This window comes from Colletotrichum chrysophilum (genome assembly GCF_026319265.1).
Source record: "Colletotrichum chrysophilum strain AFK26 chromosome Unknown scaffold_22, whole genome shotgun sequence".
In the NCBI taxonomy this organism is placed as follows: domain Eukaryota; kingdom Fungi; phylum Ascomycota; class Sordariomycetes; order Glomerellales; family Glomerellaceae; genus Colletotrichum; species Colletotrichum chrysophilum.
In genome coordinates this window covers 205,413-224,458 of record NW_026517309.1, presented here as the reverse complement: position 1 = coordinate 224,458, position 19,046 = coordinate 205,413, and the positions used below count along the sequence as shown (strand labels likewise).

The 19,046-nt window shown below is 56.4% G+C and overlaps 8 protein-coding genes across 8 annotated transcripts; 6 read left to right on the top strand and 2 right to left on the bottom strand.

Moving 5' to 3' along the window:
- Nucleotides 1-5: 5 nt before the first annotated feature.
- Nucleotides 6-1,394, top strand: COL26b_003829 (uncharacterized protein; the record flags this gene model as incomplete). Its single annotated transcript, XM_053176718.1, has 4 exons — nt 6-146; nt 206-607; nt 669-1,215; nt 1,273-1,394. The coding sequence occupies 4 exons, from the start codon at nt 6-8 to the stop codon at nt 1,392-1,394; spliced, it is 1,212 nt and encodes a 403-aa protein (XP_053039328.1).
- A 1,756-nt stretch (nt 1,395-3,150) lies between these two features.
- On the top strand, nt 3,151-3,856 carry ERV14 (COPII-coated vesicle protein; the record flags this gene model as incomplete). The annotated part of the gene is made up of 4 exons (XM_053176717.1): nt 3,151-3,251; nt 3,427-3,582; nt 3,640-3,706; nt 3,764-3,856. The coding sequence occupies 4 exons, from the start codon at nt 3,151-3,153 to the stop codon at nt 3,854-3,856; spliced, it is 417 nt and encodes a 138-aa protein (XP_053039327.1).
- Nucleotides 3,857-4,608: 752 nt separating this feature from the next.
- Nucleotides 4,609-6,256, top strand: COL26b_003827 (uncharacterized protein; the record flags this gene model as incomplete). Its single annotated transcript, XM_053176716.1, has 2 exons — nt 4,609-5,704; nt 5,760-6,256. 2 exons carry the CDS (start codon nt 4,609-4,611, stop codon nt 6,254-6,256), a joined length of 1,593 nt encoding a protein of 530 aa, XP_053039326.1.
- A 982-nt stretch (nt 6,257-7,238) lies between these two features.
- On the top strand, nt 7,239-7,633 carry COL26b_003826 (uncharacterized protein; the record flags this gene model as incomplete). The annotated part of the gene is given in 2 exon segments (XM_053176715.1): nt 7,239-7,309; nt 7,327-7,633. 2 exon segments carry the CDS (start codon nt 7,239-7,241, stop codon nt 7,631-7,633), a joined length of 378 nt encoding a protein of 125 aa, XP_053039325.1.
- Nucleotides 7,634-9,022: 1,389 nt separating this feature from the next.
- COL26b_003825 (uncharacterized protein) lies at nt 9,023-10,114 on the bottom strand (the record flags this gene model as incomplete). Its single annotated transcript, XM_053176714.1, has 1 exon — nt 9,023-10,114. One exon carries the CDS (start codon nt 10,112-10,114, stop codon nt 9,023-9,025), a length of 1,092 nt encoding a protein of 363 aa, XP_053039324.1.
- Nucleotides 10,115-10,653: 539 nt separating this feature from the next.
- Nucleotides 10,654-12,158, bottom strand: COL26b_003824 (uncharacterized protein; the record flags this gene model as incomplete). Its single annotated transcript, XM_053176713.1, has 5 exons — nt 10,654-10,883; nt 10,938-11,063; nt 11,385-11,408; nt 11,465-11,654; nt 11,991-12,158. 5 exons carry the CDS (start codon nt 12,156-12,158, stop codon nt 10,654-10,656), a joined length of 738 nt encoding a protein of 245 aa, XP_053039323.1.
- A 1,046-nt stretch (nt 12,159-13,204) lies between these two features.
- On the top strand, nt 13,205-14,734 carry COL26b_003823 (uncharacterized protein; the record flags this gene model as incomplete). Its single annotated transcript, XM_053176712.1, has 2 exons — nt 13,205-13,253; nt 13,578-14,734. The coding sequence occupies 2 exons, from the start codon at nt 13,205-13,207 to the stop codon at nt 14,732-14,734; spliced, it is 1,206 nt and encodes a 401-aa protein (XP_053039322.1).
- A 904-nt stretch (nt 14,735-15,638) lies between these two features.
- Nucleotides 15,639-18,563, top strand: COL26b_003822 (uncharacterized protein; the record flags this gene model as incomplete). Its single annotated transcript, XM_053176711.1, has 5 exons — nt 15,639-15,717; nt 15,817-15,832; nt 15,887-16,568; nt 16,621-17,369; nt 17,423-18,563. The coding sequence occupies 5 exons, from the start codon at nt 15,639-15,641 to the stop codon at nt 18,561-18,563; spliced, it is 2,667 nt and encodes an 888-aa protein (XP_053039321.1).
- Nucleotides 18,564-19,046: the final 483 nt, after the last annotated feature.

The window sequence follows — 19,046 nt, the reverse complement described above, 5'->3', positions numbered from 1 at the left end:
CCACCATGACGGAACCCCCCGCGAAGAAGAAGTGCCTGGGAGTCGACTGCCCCAACGATGCTGGCTCCCTCCAGTGCCCGACATGCTTGAAGCTGGGAATCAAGGACAGCTACTTCTGCTCGCAGGACTGCTTCAAGAAGAACTGGGTTAGCAATGCAGAATCATGCCCGCGACGACAACCACGACGGCTGCTAACTGCGTGCAGGGCAACCACAAGGCCATGCACAAGACCGAGACAAGTATACTCCACCACGTCCTCCCGCCAAAGGTCGTCTCTAAACCAGATCCAGAGACAGGTGTCTTCAACCCCTTCCCGACTTACCCCTTCAGCGGCCCCCTCCGACCCGTCTACCCTCTTTCCGCCCGCCGCGAGGTTCCCAAGTCGATCCCCCACCCCGACTGGTGGCAAGATGGCCAGCCCAAGTACCCCAGGTCCATTCTGAACAGGAACAAGGTTGATATCTTGGATGCCAAGGGAATTGAGGGCATGCGCAAGGTCTGCCGCTTGGCAAGAGAGGTTTTGGATATTGCTGCCGCTGCCATCAAGCCCGGCATCACCACGGACGCCATTGACGAGATTGTCCACAAGGCTTGCATAGAGAGAAACGTGAGTGCTTTGCGCTGAAACCAGCGCGCGTGGGCATGAGAGCTGACCAGGTGCCCAACAGTCCTACCCGTCTCCCCTCAACTACAACCACTTCCCCAAGTCGGTATGCACCTCCCTCAACGAGGTCATCTGCCACGGCATTCCCGACCAGCGCGTCCTGCTCGACGGTGACATCCTGAACATTGACGTTACGCTGTACCACGAGGGCTACCACGGCGATCTCAATGAGACGTACTACGTTGGCGAGCGGGCAAAGGCCGACCCCGACTCCGTCAGGGTGGTGGAGGCTGCTCGCGACTGTCTGGACGCCGCCATCGCTGCGGTCAAGCCCGGCACCCTGATCCGCGACTTTGGCAACATCATCGAGAAGATCGCCAAGGAGAGGAACTGCAGTGTCATCCGCACGTACTGCGGCCACGGCATCAACAAGCTGTTCCACTGCCCTCCCAACGTTCCTCACTACGCCAAGAACAAGCAGGTTGGCGAGTGCAAGCCCGGCATGACTTTCACCATTGAGCCCATGATTGCTCTTGGTAAGTACCGGGACATCACTTGGCCCGACAACTGGACCAGCACAACGATTGACGGCAAGAGGACTGCGCAATTCGGTGAGTGATATCTGGTGAAAGATAGCAGGCATGGATAGATTGCTAATGATGTTGTAGAGCACACGCTCCTTGTCACCGAGGATGGCGTGGAGGTCCTCACTGCCAGGAAAGCCGACTCCCCTGGTGGAAAGATCCCGATGCCCGGCGCCAACGGCGATGCCAACGGAACGACCGCATAAACAAGCATTAGTATACACATATGCATAAACAAGCAGCAGGAGGCGTTGTGGTGAGGGGGGAAACAAGGAGATACATGGTTTGGTGCAGTGTTTACGTGGTGACGACTGGCAACACCTAGGCATCGAGCTCATGCAGGGTGTCGAGCCGGCAGAGCGGACGAGGTTGCTAGCGTTGGGCATGATACCTTGGAGAATCATGACTTGAAAAGCGAAAGAATTGATACTGAAAGCACGGGCACGTGAGATCGGATCCAAGCGTGACGTCTGGGGCGGTCCCCTGTCCCATGTGGTGGACGGAAAAGACAGCTGTCAATCGAGGGGCATTTAAGCCAGGGACATCCCAAGTTAGGAACATGGACATGTGCTTCTGCTGTTCAAGCTTCCGGTCCAGGCTGCGACTCGGACTCGTAATACAATAGCACGCGTTGTAGGCGGCTGTCCGGGCCAAGACCGGCAGACAGCCCGTCGAGCCCCCAGCCTCCGCTCCCAGCCACCCGGCGGGCAAAGAATGGACGTTTGACGATGATGCGAAATGCCCCTCTCCCCACCAGGCACAGCCATTGATGGACTGTCGACAGCTGGATGAGGGGCGGGAGCAGCACCTGGCAGCTGGGACGAAGGAGGGGTCCTGTTCGCCGCGATGGGGACCCCTGGGGATTTATCTGGGATTTTCTGTGTTTCCCCTCACGCTTGTGCCATCAACTGCTCAGTGTGGCTCAACTGGCGGGTCTGAAATTCGCGGCCACGCATCGATGGGATTCGCTGGGGTCGCCGGTCGGAGCGTGAGAAATCAGAAAAACGCTGCCGGAGGATTATCTAGCGGTACGTATCCCCTGTACTGCGTTATTGCTAGGTGCATCTGGTGAGTGTGGTGCACCTGTGAGGTGCAGGCTGGCGGGGCGCAATCCCAGGGCGCTGACTGGCTGTTGGTCGGGTGTTGGCCGCTGCTGGCCAGGCAGGGAGCCCAATCTGGGCCTGCCCGCTGCTTGGAGGTTCAGTTGAATGGAGGGCACCTCACGCTGCCCTGATGGTTGTTGTGGTGGTGGTGGTGTGCTGGAGCAAGGCATCGACACTGGAGCCTCTTTCATCATCAGGGAAAACCTAGCCCCGTAGCCTTTGCCCGCGCGCACCACACCCACCCTCCCGATTTTCCACGGCCCAACCTCAGTCAACGGCGCACTACCTCACCTCAGTACCTAGCTTGGCTTGTGTGGTGTCCTCAACCCTGTTCGGCTCGCTTCCTACCTAACCTTGCCTTTGCCTCTCTTACCTCACCTGGCTTCGCCTCGCCTCGCCTTGCCTCAACTCGCCTGCTAGAGCAGAGTCTCCTCCGTCTCCGTCCCCGTCTGCTGCTTCTTGCCTTCTCCCACCAAAAAGCCAACAAGATCCAACCACGACTCGGCTTCGCCATCGACCCCTTGGATACCCACACGTGTCGTCTGGCTCTGTCTATCTATCTCTCTCGCACTTTTCTGCAGCTTCCGCAGCATCCCCCCGACTGCAATTCCTGACTGCAACGGTTGCCTCGGCGCAGAGCTTCCCTCGTACATCACCCCAGTGACGTCGAAGCATTCCACCTGCCCGCATCGCACACAGCTCCAAACCAGCCCTTTTGAGCGCAGAAAAAAAGAGACGAGAGCTTCCTCTCCTACCTCCAACAACAGCACCCCCGATCAGTGCTGTCTGTATCTCTGCCAACTAAACACCTCATCTTCTACATCTCGATCAAGCGCAGCTCGCTGCCAAAGCCGTCAACATGTCTGGCGAAGCGTGGTTATACCTCCTCGCCGTCCTCATAAATGCCGTCAACCTGTTCCTCCAAGTCTTCTTCACCATCATGTACAGCGATCTGGAATGGTACGTTGTCCTCCTCCTGACCTCGAGTCGACGCGCGCCCACCGTGCATCGCCGCTGGCCGCTGCCCTGCGAGCTTAGACAAGCTGCAGCTGCTGCAGACGGCTGCAAGAGCGCGCTCGTGCTCTCGATCACTTCAAAGATGGGACAATTGACAGCTAACCCTCACCTCCTACAGCGACTACATCAACCCCATTGACCTCTGCAACCGCCTCAACACCTACATCATCCCCGAAGCCGCTGTCCACGGATTCCTGACGTTCTTGTTCCTGATTAACGGCTACTGGGTGCCGCTAATCCTGAACCTGCCGCTGCTTGCCTACAACATCAAGAAGTACGTCACATGCTTGAGACCACTGTGGAGAAGGGATGAAAGCTGACTTTGGCCTAGGATTGTCGACAACACCCACTTGCTGGATGCCACCGAGATCTTCCGCAAGCTGAACGTCCACAAGAAGGTAAGCAAGCACTACTCTAGCAGAGGTTATGCATGCCCAGATCTAACACCGTTGCAGGAGTCCTTCGTGAAGCTCGGCTTCCACCTCGTCATGTTCTTCTTCTACCTCTACAGCATGATCGTCGCCCTCATCCGTGACGAGGCTCACTAGAGATGAATCGCATACTGCGAACGACAACGGGACGGATTCCAGTACATACATTACCATGCCGTGTGGACGAGAGTGAGCACACCGAAACGCAGACGCTGCGCCTCCCCGCAGCCGGACGCTACGAGGTGGCTCATTATGAAGGCATAAAGCAGGCAACTGCTAGACATGGGGTCATGATACCAGGATGCGGTGGTGGGGGTCTGGGGCGGAGAATACGGCGCGGGTGCCCGCGCCTTGGTCTCCCGGAGTTTACGGGCAGAGGTTTGGTTTATGATCGCCTCCGTTTGGGATTCTGATGATGATGAACGGGAAAGGAATGTGACAAAGGGGAGGAGGGAATGGTTGTGGAAGTTTATGATGCGAAAGACAAATACCTAGCTGTTTACTTTATGTTGCTGCCAGGCCGGCTGGTCCTGGGAGCGGCGGGTTGCGATAATTGAGTAATGACAGATGTTTTATTGTGCCTCTTGTGCCTCTATCACTGCTTCCATCATGTTCAAACACAAAAGCTTGCCAGCAGCTTTCCCAGGGTTCGATTCGTAAATGTGCTGTGCTCGTAGACTGCAGATGTCCAAGCTTTTCTGCACCCAGGAGCTTGCATCGCAGCGAAAGCTCAGGCCTGACATCAGAGTCACGTGACACCAACTTTTGCAGATGCGACCAGGACCTTGACAATCGCGACCAAATCTTCCAACCGCGACGCAACCGCCTTTCAACCCCCAAATCCCCGCAACTAGACGATACTATCCAAGATGTCGGGCTTTGGAGAGTACACGCCAAACATGGCTCCCCAGGACGCCCTGATTGTGCGCCAGGAAGCAGAGCCCGACCACGCCGTCGTCCCCTACACCGGCGAGGACCTCGCCCGCCCGAAGCTAGGGCCCGCGAACCCATTCAAAGACGAGACAAACACCACCCTGAAGCGCAAAAACGTTCTCACGGGAACGGCGGAGGAGACTTTCCTGTCAGAACACACCTTCCGCAGCAAGCACCGCGCGATCGAGCGGAAAGGGGGACCGGAGCGCGAGTACCAGACGGGCGAGGCGGTCAAGGAGGAGGCGGCGAGGATACGCTCCGGGCGCGAGAAGAAGGGCGACGCGTCGATTGCGGAGGGCGACGGCGCATACGTCGGTCCCTGGGCGCGGTACCGTCGCGAGGAGTACGAGGTCGTCCGCGAGGGCGAGGAGCTCGCGAGCGATGAGGAATACGAAGAAGTCACGGACGACGACGATGTGGTGGAGAGCGGCACCGTCGTGCGCGCGCCCGAGGCCGCCCTGACTAGGCGGAAGGAGGTCGAGGAGATGGGTGAGGAGACGACGACGTTCCACGGCGCCGCGGAGCGGGACTACCAGGGCCGGACGTACATGCACGTCCCGCAGGACCTGGACGTCGACCTGCGCAAGGAGATTGGCAGCATCACGAACTACATCCCCAAGAAGCAGATCCACACGTGGCGCGACCACAGCAAGGCCGTCACGGCGCTGCGCTTCTTCCCGGGGTCGGGCCATCTGCTGCTCTCGGCCTCGGCGGACTCGACGGTCAAGATCTGGGACGTCTACCACGAGCGCGAGCTGCTGCGGACGTACTCGGGCCACTCAAAGGCGGTTGCGGACGCGACGTTCAACAACGACGGCACGCGGTTCCTGTCGGCGAGCTTCGACCGGCAGATCAAGCTGTGGGACACGGAGACGGGCAGCTGTCTGGGCAAGTTCTCGACGGGCAAGACGCCGCACGTCGTGCGCTTCAACCCGTCTGCGGAGCATGCGCATGAGTTTGTGGCAGGCATGTCGGATAAGAAGATTATCCAGTGGGACACCCGCGCCGGCAACGAGATTGTGCAAGAATACGGTATGTTTCTCACTTTTTTCTCTTGCTCTCGGTATATGCTAACATGTACATGCAGACCACCATCTGGCCGCAATCAACACAATCACCTTCGTCGACGAGGGCCGGCGCTTCATGACGACCTCAGACGACAAGTCGCTGCGCGCGTGGGACTACAACATCCCCGTGCCGATCAAGTACATCGCAGAGCCGTACATGTACCCGATGACGCGGGCGGCGCCGCACCCGAGCGGCAAGTACGTCGCGTTCCAGTCGTCGGACAACCAGATCGTCGTGTACGGGGCCAACGACAAGTTCCGGCAGAACCGCAAGAAGTCGTACCGCGGGCACAACAACGCCGGCACGGCCATCGACGTCGACGTGTCGCCCGACGGGCAGTTCCTGGCCAGCGGCGACACGCAGGGCTACGTCTGCTTCTGGGACTGGAAGACGTGCAAGATGTACCACAAGCTGAAGGCCGGCGACCAGGCCGTCACGTGCGTCGCGTGGCACCCGCAGGAGACGAGCAAGTTTGTCTCGGCGGGCGCGGAGGGGGATATCCGGTACTGGGACTAAGAGGGGGGAGGCTCTCAGGGACTACATCCAGAGAAGCACGCGGGGTTTCTTGTAATTCTTTTGGTAGGCATTGCTTGGCGTTGGGAGAAAAAGGGAATGCAAAAATTCGGACCTGCGCGTGTGTGTTGCGCGCAGTATGCTACTTGTATGGCTTTGGTGCAAGCACCCTCAACCAGTCACAACTAAGAGATGGGCCGAATGGTCTAGTTGGTAAAGCATCTCTAACAACTTAAAACCAATACTACCCGATGAGTTTCTGGTTACTCTGTTGAGGGTAGGGACGCTCAGTTCGAATCTCGCAAAAAACAAAAGCGAGGAGGGCCTAACGGATGACCGTCGCGTTATCTTTTGTCATTTTGATCTGATTTACTTTTGATGTAGAAGCTGCCCATCTTCTAAAAAGAGGTGTTGCTGCTATTTCCTTTTAGTGAGGCTCGTGATGGGATGTTCGTTCCTTCCTTGATGGTGTTCTAAGGTGAGGTTAGAGATGTCCGCACGTCTCCACCGGCTCCTTCCCGCTTGAAATCTCAAAACGCCGCCTCAGAGCTAGAACCACGTCAAATTCTAGCATTAGCTTCCAATTGACTGCTGCAAAAATAGAACAGCTTGAGATTTAGTCAATACAGGCTACTTCCCCAGACACACGAAGCGCGCCGGCGCAGATGGCTGAAGTAATCCGGCGCCTCCTTCCCGCAAATCAGGTGGTGTAGTCATCGACCGGCCATTCTTGGCTGAGCTACCCCAAATGCATGTCTCAACTTTTTGTCACGCGCATTGAACATACCTCGACCTTTTTTTTCTTGCCTTCACATCATACATCTTGTCACCTCACTCACGAAAGAAACTGGGCAATCACATGTTCGTCTGATCTTCTCATACCTACCATCACGGAAGGCCGTCATATCTTCAACCTCCGACAGTCTTGTCTCTCCCCTCTCTTCCAGGCTGTCACGATTCCTTCAAATAGCACTGGCGCGCAGAGATGGACTCGATGTACTGGGACGTCTTCCCCGCGGACGACTCAGAATCCAGCAGCGACGAGGAGGACAACGAGTGCGCGCCGTCTCTAGAGGTCCCGTGTGCGCGATGCAAGGACAGGAAACACTTATGCAAACGATGCAAACGGCGCCAACAAATTTCAACCGCTGGAGCGAGAAAGTCGTCGCTGGAGAAGGCCTGCTTCCCTCCCCGCGCGACCAGCTCCGACACTCCCGCCCCCGTGCCCGAGGTGCTCCTCCCGTCACCGGACGACGAGACTCCTACGCCCAGAAACGGCGCCGCGGCCCCGGTGTACGCGGCCATGTACACCGCCTCGCCGTCCTGGATGTCGACTTACACGTCGAGCACGTGCGCCACGACGTACACGGCGGCGCATGAGCGGTCGCAGCGCGAACGGGGGCCGCTTCTGGAGGTGGCGGGCCAGACGAGGAGGAGGATGCAGCCCCGCCGGCCGCGGATGAATGAGAGGCGGCGGTCTTCTGGGTGGCAGACGAGCGAGCTTGAAGGGTGGGATGAGAGGGAGATTGAGGGGGGCGGGAGTTATTGGGATGTCGAGGGGGCGCGGTGGGAGGAGCAGAGGATACGCACGCCGGAGCGGAGGGCGCAGAAGAGGGTTTGGCAGAATGAGAGGGTGCAGCGGGCGCCGGTGAAAGGGGTTGCAAGGAGGAGGAAGTGGGATGAGCAGAAGGGAGAGCTTCGATGGAGGTCGCGGCCGCTGGTTGAGCCGTCGACGCCGAGGTATCTTCATGATGTTGTGATGGTGCAGAGGGCGAGGTTGCTAGAGATGGCGTTCGTGTCTGGGAAGGGCCATTCGAGGGCTGTGTTTGGCATGGCGTATGCGAGGGGGACGGGGCACGCGAGGGGTCTCTTTTGTCTGCCTGCTCCGAAAGGTGAGCCTTCTGGAGATGGGTCCGGGCTTACATGGATGGAAGGTATGTGGAATGGTTTGGTTGGTTGGTTATGGGGGACTGAAGGGGGTCTTGCTGTTGACTTGAGGGACATAGACTAATGCTTCAATATCTAGGGGAAGAATTAACTATGAGCGTCTAGATGAACTGAGAAAGATTCTTGCCATCACTTTAAGGGTTCCAAGGCACGAGAAAATACAACTCAACTCTTTCCCACCACCCCTTTCGTATTCTTTATGCCTATCCCGGTAGACTCCCATTGACCTTGTACGTTTAGTGTTCTGTTCCCTCCGTTGCCCTGGCTCTGCTCTGCTTATATGTCAGCTTGGTAGCCCTCACCAGCATCCTCCACGTCTTCGTCCTGCCTGGCGTCTTGATGGAGGCTAATTGTCCCCCCTCCAGCCCCGTCCTCTACTTGTTCATCGACTGAATCATGACTTGTGTTGCTTGTATTCTGACCTTCTTATTGCTGGGGCTCCTCATCTTTTTCTTCCTCGACTTCGTCTTGCTGGAGATCGTGCTGTCCCCCCTGACCCCCTTCCTCGCCGGCCCGTGAATCGTCGCTCGTGTTCGATCCCTCTCCTTGTTATGGTTCTTCATCTTGCTGTTCGTGTACCTCGCCAGCTTGCTGCACGTGGTTGTCTTGCTGATCGTTTTCGACCTGCTGCTCATCCTGTTGCTCATCCTGTTGCTCATTATCCTCCTCATCTTCTTGATCTGGGTCTTGCTGCTATTGCTGCGCAGGAGCCGGCTGAGATCCACCATTCTCCCTCTTTGTAGCCCTGTTTGCCGCTCTCTTCGCCCTCGCCGCCGCATCTGTCTCCCTCTTTGCAGTTTCCGTCTTACTGCGCGCCTCTTGCTACTGCGCCGCCCCCTCTCTCTTCCTCTTCGCGGCTACTCTCTTATCGTGCGCCTCTTGTCGTCGCGCTGCGTCCGCAGCCTGCTTCGCCGCCTCTCTCTTCTCCCTATCCTCCTGCACCTGATTGAGGTTCCTAAGTCCGTAACGAGGATGAGCGTGCCGAGGAGGTCGTGTGTTGTTTTGAGCAGGAGCAGGCGCGGGACCTGGGGTGGGAGCCTTGGACGCCGCCTTTTTGCCCTTCGCTTCGCCCTTTGTAGTAGGCCTCGCGTTCTTTGCCATGGCATAAATCGTTGAGCACTCGATGACACTGACATTCTCGATTTCCATCATCTCTGTGTCGCTATCGCTGAAATGATCACTGGGAGGAAGGACGACAGGTCTGGTCTCGGCTGAGGGCGATGGCTTGCGGCGCTTGGGACACGGAAGCGCGTCGATCCCATCTTCATTTTCGTTATCCCGCGAATGCTTATACTTGACAGAGCTCCCCTTCGCGCCTCGCAAGGGATGAGCGCGCGCTTTCTTTGCCAGCCCCGTGGGACGACCACCACGCTCCAGTCTGCAGAATGCGGGATGATCGCTGGTCCAGGTCCCACGAAACCCGTTGCGCAGCGCGTCCTGAATCTCTTCGAGGTCCTTGCGGATGCTGCTGATGCGCATGGAATCGACGTCCTGACGCTCCGAGATCATGTCCATGCGGTCGTCCAGCGATTCCTGCATGGCTTCAGATCCGGACTGGCGGCTTTCGATGCGATCCTGGCGGTCAGAGAGGATTTGCATGCGCACATCGGTGTTGACTTCCCATGTGCGGCGCTGGGTAGGCGAGGGGACGAGATGGTCGGACCCGGAGCCTGGGGATGGGGTCCGACGGAAGCCGAAACCCGCAACATAGTCGTAGCCTGGCTCTTTGTAGTCTGGGAGGCTGCTAGTGTCGTACGAGCGAGTGGGTGTAGACGAAGGTGAGTCTCGCACGTATTGAGGAACGGGGGCGTTGACGTTGAGATGGGAGTCGAGGTCAAAGGACATGGCGACATCTTGGGGGCTTTCGGCGGTGTTCATGTCGGAATCATTCGAGGTGTTGGAACTCAAACTCATTTTGAAATGATTCGAAAACGCACTCGGTGTTGATCAATTTGATTATGGATTAGAAATTGATGCTGTGATGAATGATACTCGAGGAATATTATTGTGTGAGTGCGAGTTGTGAGCTGAGTTGAGATGGACGATTGAGCCGGCTGGAACCTGTGATATATGGTCGTCGAAATCTGCAAACCAAGTGAGCGAACAATGCTTGGTAAGTGACAATGGGCTTTGTCAGTGGAGAGTTGCCCGCTAACTGCACGAACACCTCGAGTTGCCTTTGTCTAGATGAGGAATGCTGTTGGGCAAGGTCAAAGTGGCCGGCTTTGATCCTTGAATAGTCGCGGTGTAAGAGATATGGCTCCATTGTTTTTGTTTCTAGTGCATAAATCAGAAAACAAAATCTCAAGGCCCTATGCGACTTTGAACAAAGGCGCCTGTGCATGTCGCCTCGACAAGCAGGTCCCTTATTGTCTATCACATTGGGTGAGCACTGATCTTTCCTTTACATCTCATAGGTCTGCAGTATGATCTTTCATGGATATGGCTAGTATTCATTGGCCGGTTTCCAGGTCAGCCTTTGACTTGACAGGAGTTGTGACCATGAGGTCGATGAGGGAATAGGCGACCTCGGCCGCGGCTAGGACTGTTGTTTCGCCTGCGTTGTCATAAACAGGTGCCACCTCCACTACATCGGCGCCTACAACTGAAAGGCCTTCTAGACCTTCGAGAATTGTGAGAAGCTCTCGGGTTGACCAGCCTCCTGGTTCAGCCGTTCCGGTAGCTAACATGTGTTAGCATGCATTTCGCGGAGCTTAAACGGGCCAGTCGAAAATACCTGGAGCGAAAGCGGGATCAAGAACATCGATGTCAACACTGATGTAAACCTTGGAGTCACCGACACGCTCCTTGATCTTGGAGATAATGCCCTGTGCGCCGAGCTTGTCGAGATCCCGCGCAGTTACTATCTCAAAGCCGCATCGAACATCGTTTCTCAGATCACCCTTTCGTCTGATAAGAGGCGCCCGAATCCCGGCATGGATGGAAGTATTCAGGATGAGGTGCTAGCGGTGTCAGTCGTGGTCTACTGTAATTTGCTCCAGGCTTGGTTACTTCTTCATGGGCAATATGTAGGAAGGTACCGTGGTTGAGGCCACTAGCAGCAAGTCAGTCTCAAAGACAAGTACATAAAGAGTGACTTTTCAACTCACGCATAATCTGATATGCCTCCACCTGAAAGGCTTGAGTATAAGCATCGACACATATTTCAGTGAGATGCACTTACCAAGAACGGAAGGGTCCCACGTATCTGAACTCCAATATCAGCAACTGGTGTCACGGTGGTCAGTGGTCGTTGAGACAAACCAATATGACTATCAAAGTGAATGACAGAGACAGGTCCCCATTTCTCATACGTCGACCGAAGAGCTGACAATGTAGTCGTGTGGTCGCCGCCCAACGCGAGAATCCTGGGTGTGACAGACACGGCCGAGTTTGCTGCTGGTCGTCCGGAGATGCCCTTGTCTTCATTAGCATCTTGTTCCTGGGTTTGGAGCTAAAGACCTATCACCTTGTGTGCCTTGTCAAGTCGCTTCAGGGAAACGGTGTTGTCCAACCATGTAAGACGTGCATCACCACAGTCGACCACTCTGGCCCAACTCTGCAAGGGGTCACGACCTATGAGGACGGTCAGCTAGAGGACCGACTTGTGCGGCCGCTTGGGGGGAAAAGCCGACCAGTGAAAATGTCCCACTGCCCAGGCCCTTTTCTCTGGCTGCCCATACGAATGGCCGGTGGACCAAATCGAGCTCCCGGGCGGCCAGTAGTTGTCTATTGCGTGCATCAAGTCAGATGTACACGCCAATTAATGTTGGATTCGGGGTGGACGGACTGTATCGTGAGGGGCGCCGAAGATGGCAATGTCATATAATTGACCTTCGGCGTCCCCGCCAGAGAAGCAATCCACAAACGGCAGATTGGCAAAGGTCTTCAGCCCAGCGATGGTATCGGCACCGGAGATGTCGATGTCGTCGTCATTGGTTTGAAAGGTCAAGGGCATCTGGCCGTGAGGGGAATTGGCTAGGACCCGGTGGGGGAGCTGCCACGCAGCTGTGCCTTGAAGGCCAAAAAGAGCAACGAAGAGGGCATGCATCGTTGATAAGAAGCTCTACGACCGGACGGCTACCAATGCGAATTTCCTCGGTAGCCAATTCCTAGAGAAAAAAGTGTAAATTCTCTCAGGATAGACATAGGCAGCGTGCCCAGCGCTGTACAGGCGAATCACTCCTATCGGGGAGACGCAGCGAGCCGAACATTACCTAAGGAGGTTCCTTCATCCGTCCCTCCCTGCCTCGTTCCTTATCGTCGTGCATATCCAATAGGTCTGCACCAACCTCTTCGCATCAAGGAAAGAACGACCCTTCGTCAGGCAGTTGCCGGGGAATGAGAAATAGAAGAGGTTTCCTTCCGCGAAAAGTCGAGCGCACGATGTTTGCCCACTGCTCGATGCCTCGGGTGTCGTCGCGACTTCATCCAGACAACAATCCTTCCGCGCTGCCATCTCCAAAATATCAACGTCGCATCACTCACCTAAGATGATGGCAGCAACTGCTTGACCTACCTATTATCCTCTACGAACTGCATTATTAGCATTCCTCTTTCTTGCTGCTCTTTCCATCTCCGAATCAGGAAACTACTCTCTTCCTCCTTGTCCGCCACACCATGAATCTCCGATTTGGCGGAATACGAAACGAAAACATCCGCTTGACCCAGATTGACCACGATGGCGCTGTTGACGACGACGATGCAAACGAAGGTCCTCCAAGGCCTCTCCCGAAGAGCAACTGGAGATCCATCTCGAAATAGTGGATCGACGAATACCTCCTCGTCGTGGTCTGCATCATCGGGGCGATTGCCTTGGGAATCATCTTCAAAAGATTCGATAAGGATTTGGTACCAGTGCTGCCCTTAGGCGTCGACTTCGACGTCATCATAGTCGCCATGTTCACATGTGTCCGCGTTGCAATGAGTGGCATTGTCGAATCCTGCATCAGCCAGGCCGCTTGGATTTGGGTTTCTGACGCGCGCCAAAGCCGTACCCACGACATGCGTGCAAGATTGGAAGACTTCAAGATATACGACGAAGCCTCGCGTGGTCTGTGGGGGAGTATCTGCCTCATTTGGCGTCTGCGGGCAAGGTAATGGATGCAACACCCGACACTCTTGATAAATCCCATGGTTAACTCTGCAAAACAGGCACCTGGCATGCATCGGAGCCTTGATTGTCATCTTAGTCCATGGACTTGAGGCCTCCTCTCAACAGCTCTATCAATACGAGCCCAGACCATGGAAAAACGAAACAGCAGGTCTAGTCGAGCCTCCCCCGAGAAGTGATTTGTAGGACTTCACGGTAACGCGGGCACTTGATCCTCGTAAGTAGATGCCTTCTTGTCGCTTCACTTCACCTGACAAAACGCAGTGCCGGCCCTAAACGTATCCACGAAAGCCGCCGTTTATAGCGGCATTTTCTCGCTTGATGTCAAGGATATCGGAGCCGATTGTAAACCGGAAAACCATACCTGTACATGGGAAGCCGTTCCAACACTTGCGGTTTGCGGCGAATGCAACCAACTGAGCGTCGACACTGTGTGCACCGACAAGTCACAGACTTGCAAGTACAGGACGCCATCTGACACTTCATTCGATGTCGCCAACTCACCGAACACGGAAAAGTTCAAGGTGACGAACTCGCTTGACGGTATCTTCCATCACATGAACTCAACTTCACGCACCTACATCAACGTATTTGATTTCCTTTGGGTGTCGAGAACGAGGCGGAAGACCAAGATCCTTGCACACGAATGCGCCCTGTGGTTCTGCATGAAGACTTACACGATCAAGGCTGGTGACGGTGGTTTGAATCAGACAGTCCCCGAGGACAAAAAGTGGCACACAACACGCTTTAAGAAGGACAACAGTGCGCATTTCGGCGAGTACGTTTTCATTGACATACCGGAGGGAATGAACGTTACAAATTCATCTCGATACAGCGTCACCAAGGAGGCATTAGCGGCACTACAACGGTTCACAGATCCCCTGCTTGAGGGAACGTACGAAAAGCAGTACACCATCATCAACTTCTCCTCGGATTGGGTCGAGGGTCTCTACAACGCTCAAGGGAACCTCAAAGACTGGATCGGTCGGTTCAGCACCAGTCTCACGAATGAGGTCAGACTTCATGGACATGTGCGAAACAGGCGTAAAGACTGGCAGCGGTACGGCTGTCCGGCAGTCATGGAAAGGCAGATGATTATCGTCGCGTGGTGGTGGCTCATTTTCCCGACGGCTTTGATTGTCATCAGCATCTACTATCTCTTCCACACCATTATCCGGGGAGCCCGCGATGACATATCTGTGTGGAAGAGCGACTCGTTGCCAATGCTGTTCTGCCGAATCGATCCCTCGATCCTCCTGAAAGTCGGCGATGGCATGGACCTGCCCAACGGGTTGGACAAGCGCGTCGGGGACGAGAAGGTGTGTCTGTTGAGAGAGGAAGATGGCGATTGGGTCTTCAAGCCGATCGAGAGCGAAGAATCATCGTCGGATTCCGATTCTGAGGGAGGGATCTCATGGTGATCCTGGCATTGGATCGACATCAGAGTGCATTGATACATCAGATCGAACCTAAAACAAAACGGCAGTGCGGGTGAGGCAGTTGAATATGACGGAATGGACCTGTCATTTCCGCGTCTGGTGTGGTGCTTCGTCCCTTGAGGTGGGTTGCGTGCGGAAATGTTCCGAGATTCGGGGTTCGGAGAGGCACTAATGACTCGACCTGCATGGTCAGTTGGAGAGAGTTACATCGCTGGTGATTGGCTTTCGGCGCCGAGCTCGTGTGGAGAAGTTCTGGGATGTCTCCCTTCGAGACTCGGCTGGTGTCATCGGCAAACGATTTCCTGACTCTCATTTGCTCTGTCAATTCCCATCCCTCCACTTCCAGCCTCGGCCTTCTTCTTCGAGATCGAGCCTCCAGTTCGTGATGCTGGATAGCGTTTTGCCAAGGGACATGGATATACGAGTCAGCAAATGAAAGCCGTTCAGTTCCGATCAATCCGATTTCACAAACCATGCCGCCGGCGCAACGGACGGGGACGGGGAATAGCTTCCCCTGGTCATAATTTCCGGCCGCGAGCTGCATGCCCCCCAAGCTCCGTGTCCACTGTCCAGGACGAGTAGACCACCGCTATTGATATCCCCAGACGTGTAGCGTCAAAGGATCGTCGACGGCTCCAGACCCCCAGACTTTGTCTCCAGAAATTCCATGCAGTCTCCCCTCTTCCCCACACCCCGCAAACTGCTTTCCGTGTCCCGTCCCCATCCTCCGTCTTCGGTCCATCCTGATCTGGGAAGTTGAACTTTTCCCGACATCCTCGTGTGTTTTCTCGACCCGTAGTCACTGCCGATAGACGAGCTTCACCTCGGTCAGCTCTCTCCACGGATACCACGCAAGCATATACAGTGTCCCGGCCAAACCCACATCATGGCGACTGAAGCAGCAGCTGCGGAGTCTTCCAAACCCAAATCACAGAGCAAGATCCGGAAGCGCGCTCCCAAGGCGTGTCTGTCGTGTCGCGCTCGCAAAGTGAGATGTGATGTCTCACAACGTGGCCGTCCGTGTATGAATTGCTATCTCGACAGCGAGACATGTGTTGTGACAGGGAGAGCTTCGAGATTGTAAGTGGAATCGCGACTACTGGCGCTTCTTGTAGCGTTGCTGACCGCCCATAGTCGGCGAGCTCAGCAGAGAGATGACGCCCCGAACGCAGACACCGCAGAGGCGTCCTATCCGCCGTATGGCGCCGAGTCTGGAGAGCATACTCACGATGTCGACCCCATTGCAGCAACAGGCAGCGACGGCAAGACAATACCATTGACTGAGCCCAATGGCCAGCATCACGGTCACGACCACTCTCACAGTGACGAATCATCGCCATTGGCTGCGGACAATGACCGACAGAAGAGCCCGACGGCGCACAAGAACACTTGCCGGCATGACCACGGCAGCCATGGACACACGGCCAAGCCCTCGACCGCAACAGGAGCGAGCTTCGAGTCTCTCCCGGCCGGTTCATTACCTCTGAATAGCGCCACTGGAGGACAGCTATCTGCCGACCAACGGCACCTCAACCTGGACGTCACCTTCTCGTTCTACCCTTTCCTGGCCCTGGGCAACCTTCACAACATCCCTCCCCAAGATGTCAACTTTCTAGAGCTTCAGGGCTGTCTGAGGATACCGACGCGTGCGATCCTCGACGAGTTTGTACAGCAGTACTTTCTCCACGTACATCCCCTCCTTCCAATGCTCAACGAGGGAGACTTCTGGGACGTGTATTGCATGAACCCGAGCAGTATGCCAAGCGACCGACTGTCACTACTTCTGTTTCAAGCGATGCTCTTCGCTTCATGTAATGTGAGTTTCACTCAAAGACAGCTCTCAAAACACTCAACTGACCTCATTCTAGTTCGTGTCCCGCCAAACAATCAAGACTCTGGGCTTCGCCACAATACGCGCCGCCCGCGCTGCGTTCTACAGACGCGCAAAGCTCCTCTACGACCTTGAATCCGAGTCCTCGCCCCTCGCCATCTCCCAAGCCGCCCTCCTCCTCTCCTTCTGGTCCCCTCCCTCATCGCCCGCCTTGCGGAAACAAAACACCGCCTGGCTCACCATCGCCATCCAGAACGCGAAGACCGTCGAGGCGCACCACTACGCAACCCGCACCGCGCCCCCTAAGAAGCGCAACCTGCTCAAGAGGCTGTGGTGGTGCTGCATCATCCGCGACCGCATCGTCGGCCTCGGCATGCGCCGCGGCGTCCAGATCACCCGCAGCCACTTCGACTTCGACGCCAACGGCATCCTGGGGTACTCGGATTTCGCGGACGAGATCGAGCGGAGCAGGGTGTACAACCCCGGCACGAAGCGGTGCCTCGCCGAGATCCTGGAGCAGCTCGTCGAGCTGTGCGTCGTGCTGACGGATATCCTCATCTTGGTGTTCCCGCTGGACGACAGTCCCGGTTGGGGCCGGGAGATGCGCGCCGAGGAGCAGGACCGGGTCCGCGGATGTAAGATGGCCCTGCGGAGGTGGTACAAGGGCGCTACGCTCAGATTCCCCATGTTCGGGGGCGGTTCCGTCGCGAGGATGAAGTCGCCAGGGAATGAGTTCCAGCATGATTCTGTGATCTTGTACACCAACCTGATGTACATGTACTATCAGTAAGTTGCCTGCACTTATCACTCTTTTCAAGCATCGTCGCTGACATCAGCAGCTCTTCACGCGTGGTTCTCAGCCATCACGAAGTCCTACACCTCGCAATCACGGCCGCCGCCCCTTCATTCAGCGCCATACCCACATCAGACCTCGTCATCATCGGAGAGAACCGACATGAGCTCCAAGACGCAGCGTCCGGCGTCACAGAATGCTTAAAAGAACTCATTCATCTGAGGCTAGCCCGCTGGCTGCCCATCAGCGCCGTCGCATGCACCGCCCTGCCCCTGGTCCTACATATCCTCGACGTGAAGCTCTCCGCCTCGTCGCGTTCATTCGACCCGAACACGCAATCGGCGCTGAAGCAGCACCGCCTCAACATCCTCATCGAAGCCATGAAGACGTACCAGCCGCAATACGACGGCGTCGACTGGGTCAGCGAGACGATACGGCACATCGTCAACCTGGCACAGATAGATTCGGCAACTGGGGAGGCTCCTGCCAGCGCGAATGAGGGCGGCGCCGTGATCGCGGACTGGACGGACATCCTCGCGTCGCAGCCCAGCTCATACCTCCGTCTGGCCTTGACAATGGACCTCTCGCTCAGCAAGGGGCGTCTTCCCGAGGACGGCGACTTTCCGGTCAGCCTCCGCGGCCTGTTCACAGGCGGTTTCAACCCGCTCAAGGCGCTCCTCGAAAGGAAACGGAACGAGAGCAGGGCGGGTCTCGGCGCTCTCGGCGGCCTTGGATCTACAGCGTCGATGATGGACTTTGAAACAGGCACGCTGCGGCCCGGCCTCTTCCGCATGGAACCGGGCACGGTGACGGTCATCCCCTCCGACGAAGACAGCAACTCGCCTACGTCGCAGAGCCAAGACAGCGCGACGGACGGGACCTCCCCGCGCGGGACCGGCGCCGGGGGCGACGTGAGCATGGCGGACCGGCCACCCTCAGAAGGAATCGACGGGCTGGCCGCGGAGGTGCTGGCGGCGTTCCCGCTGGACGACCAGTCCGTCAGCGTGGAGGGCGACTTTGACGGCATGTATTTCGACGGGATGCCCGGGCACGACGGGCCGAATGGTTGGATCGAGACGGCGTGGGGGGAGCTCACGCACGGCGGGGATGACAGGACGGATCGGGATACGGCGCGGGTGTTGCTTGAGGCGCTGCGGGAGGGGGACTTGGCTGAGTGTGCTGCGTGATGCCGGATGTCTATAGAGGGTATGACTAGAATGATGATAATGACTTGACCATTGCATACGTCAGACTTTGCAGTAGTGTCGCCATGAGAGTGAAGATGCGCGGCCAACCAAAGAAAGGGTCCATTACATGCACGTCTTGCGGTCGGCATTCAGCGGCCAATGGCAGTTCCTCAGGAGAGATTATCCGGCACATCAGTTCCCTTATCTCATGCACGAATTCCCCCCGAGACGGAAACATACGAGATCTGCGCCGTGCAGGGCGGAAATGCCCGGGGAACCTGGTTGGGAGTGCAGTCTGGGAAAGCAGACCCGTCCCCCGCAACGTGAGGTTCTCCAACCCCGGATTACCCATCCCCCACAAACTGGTCTTCCCCGGAGCTAACCCCGCGATGTCAAGGGCGGGGAATGGGCCGGGAAGATGTCCAGACCAGGTGACATGAACGTGCTTTGGCGAAGTCCAACGGTGATGAGTACATATAACGC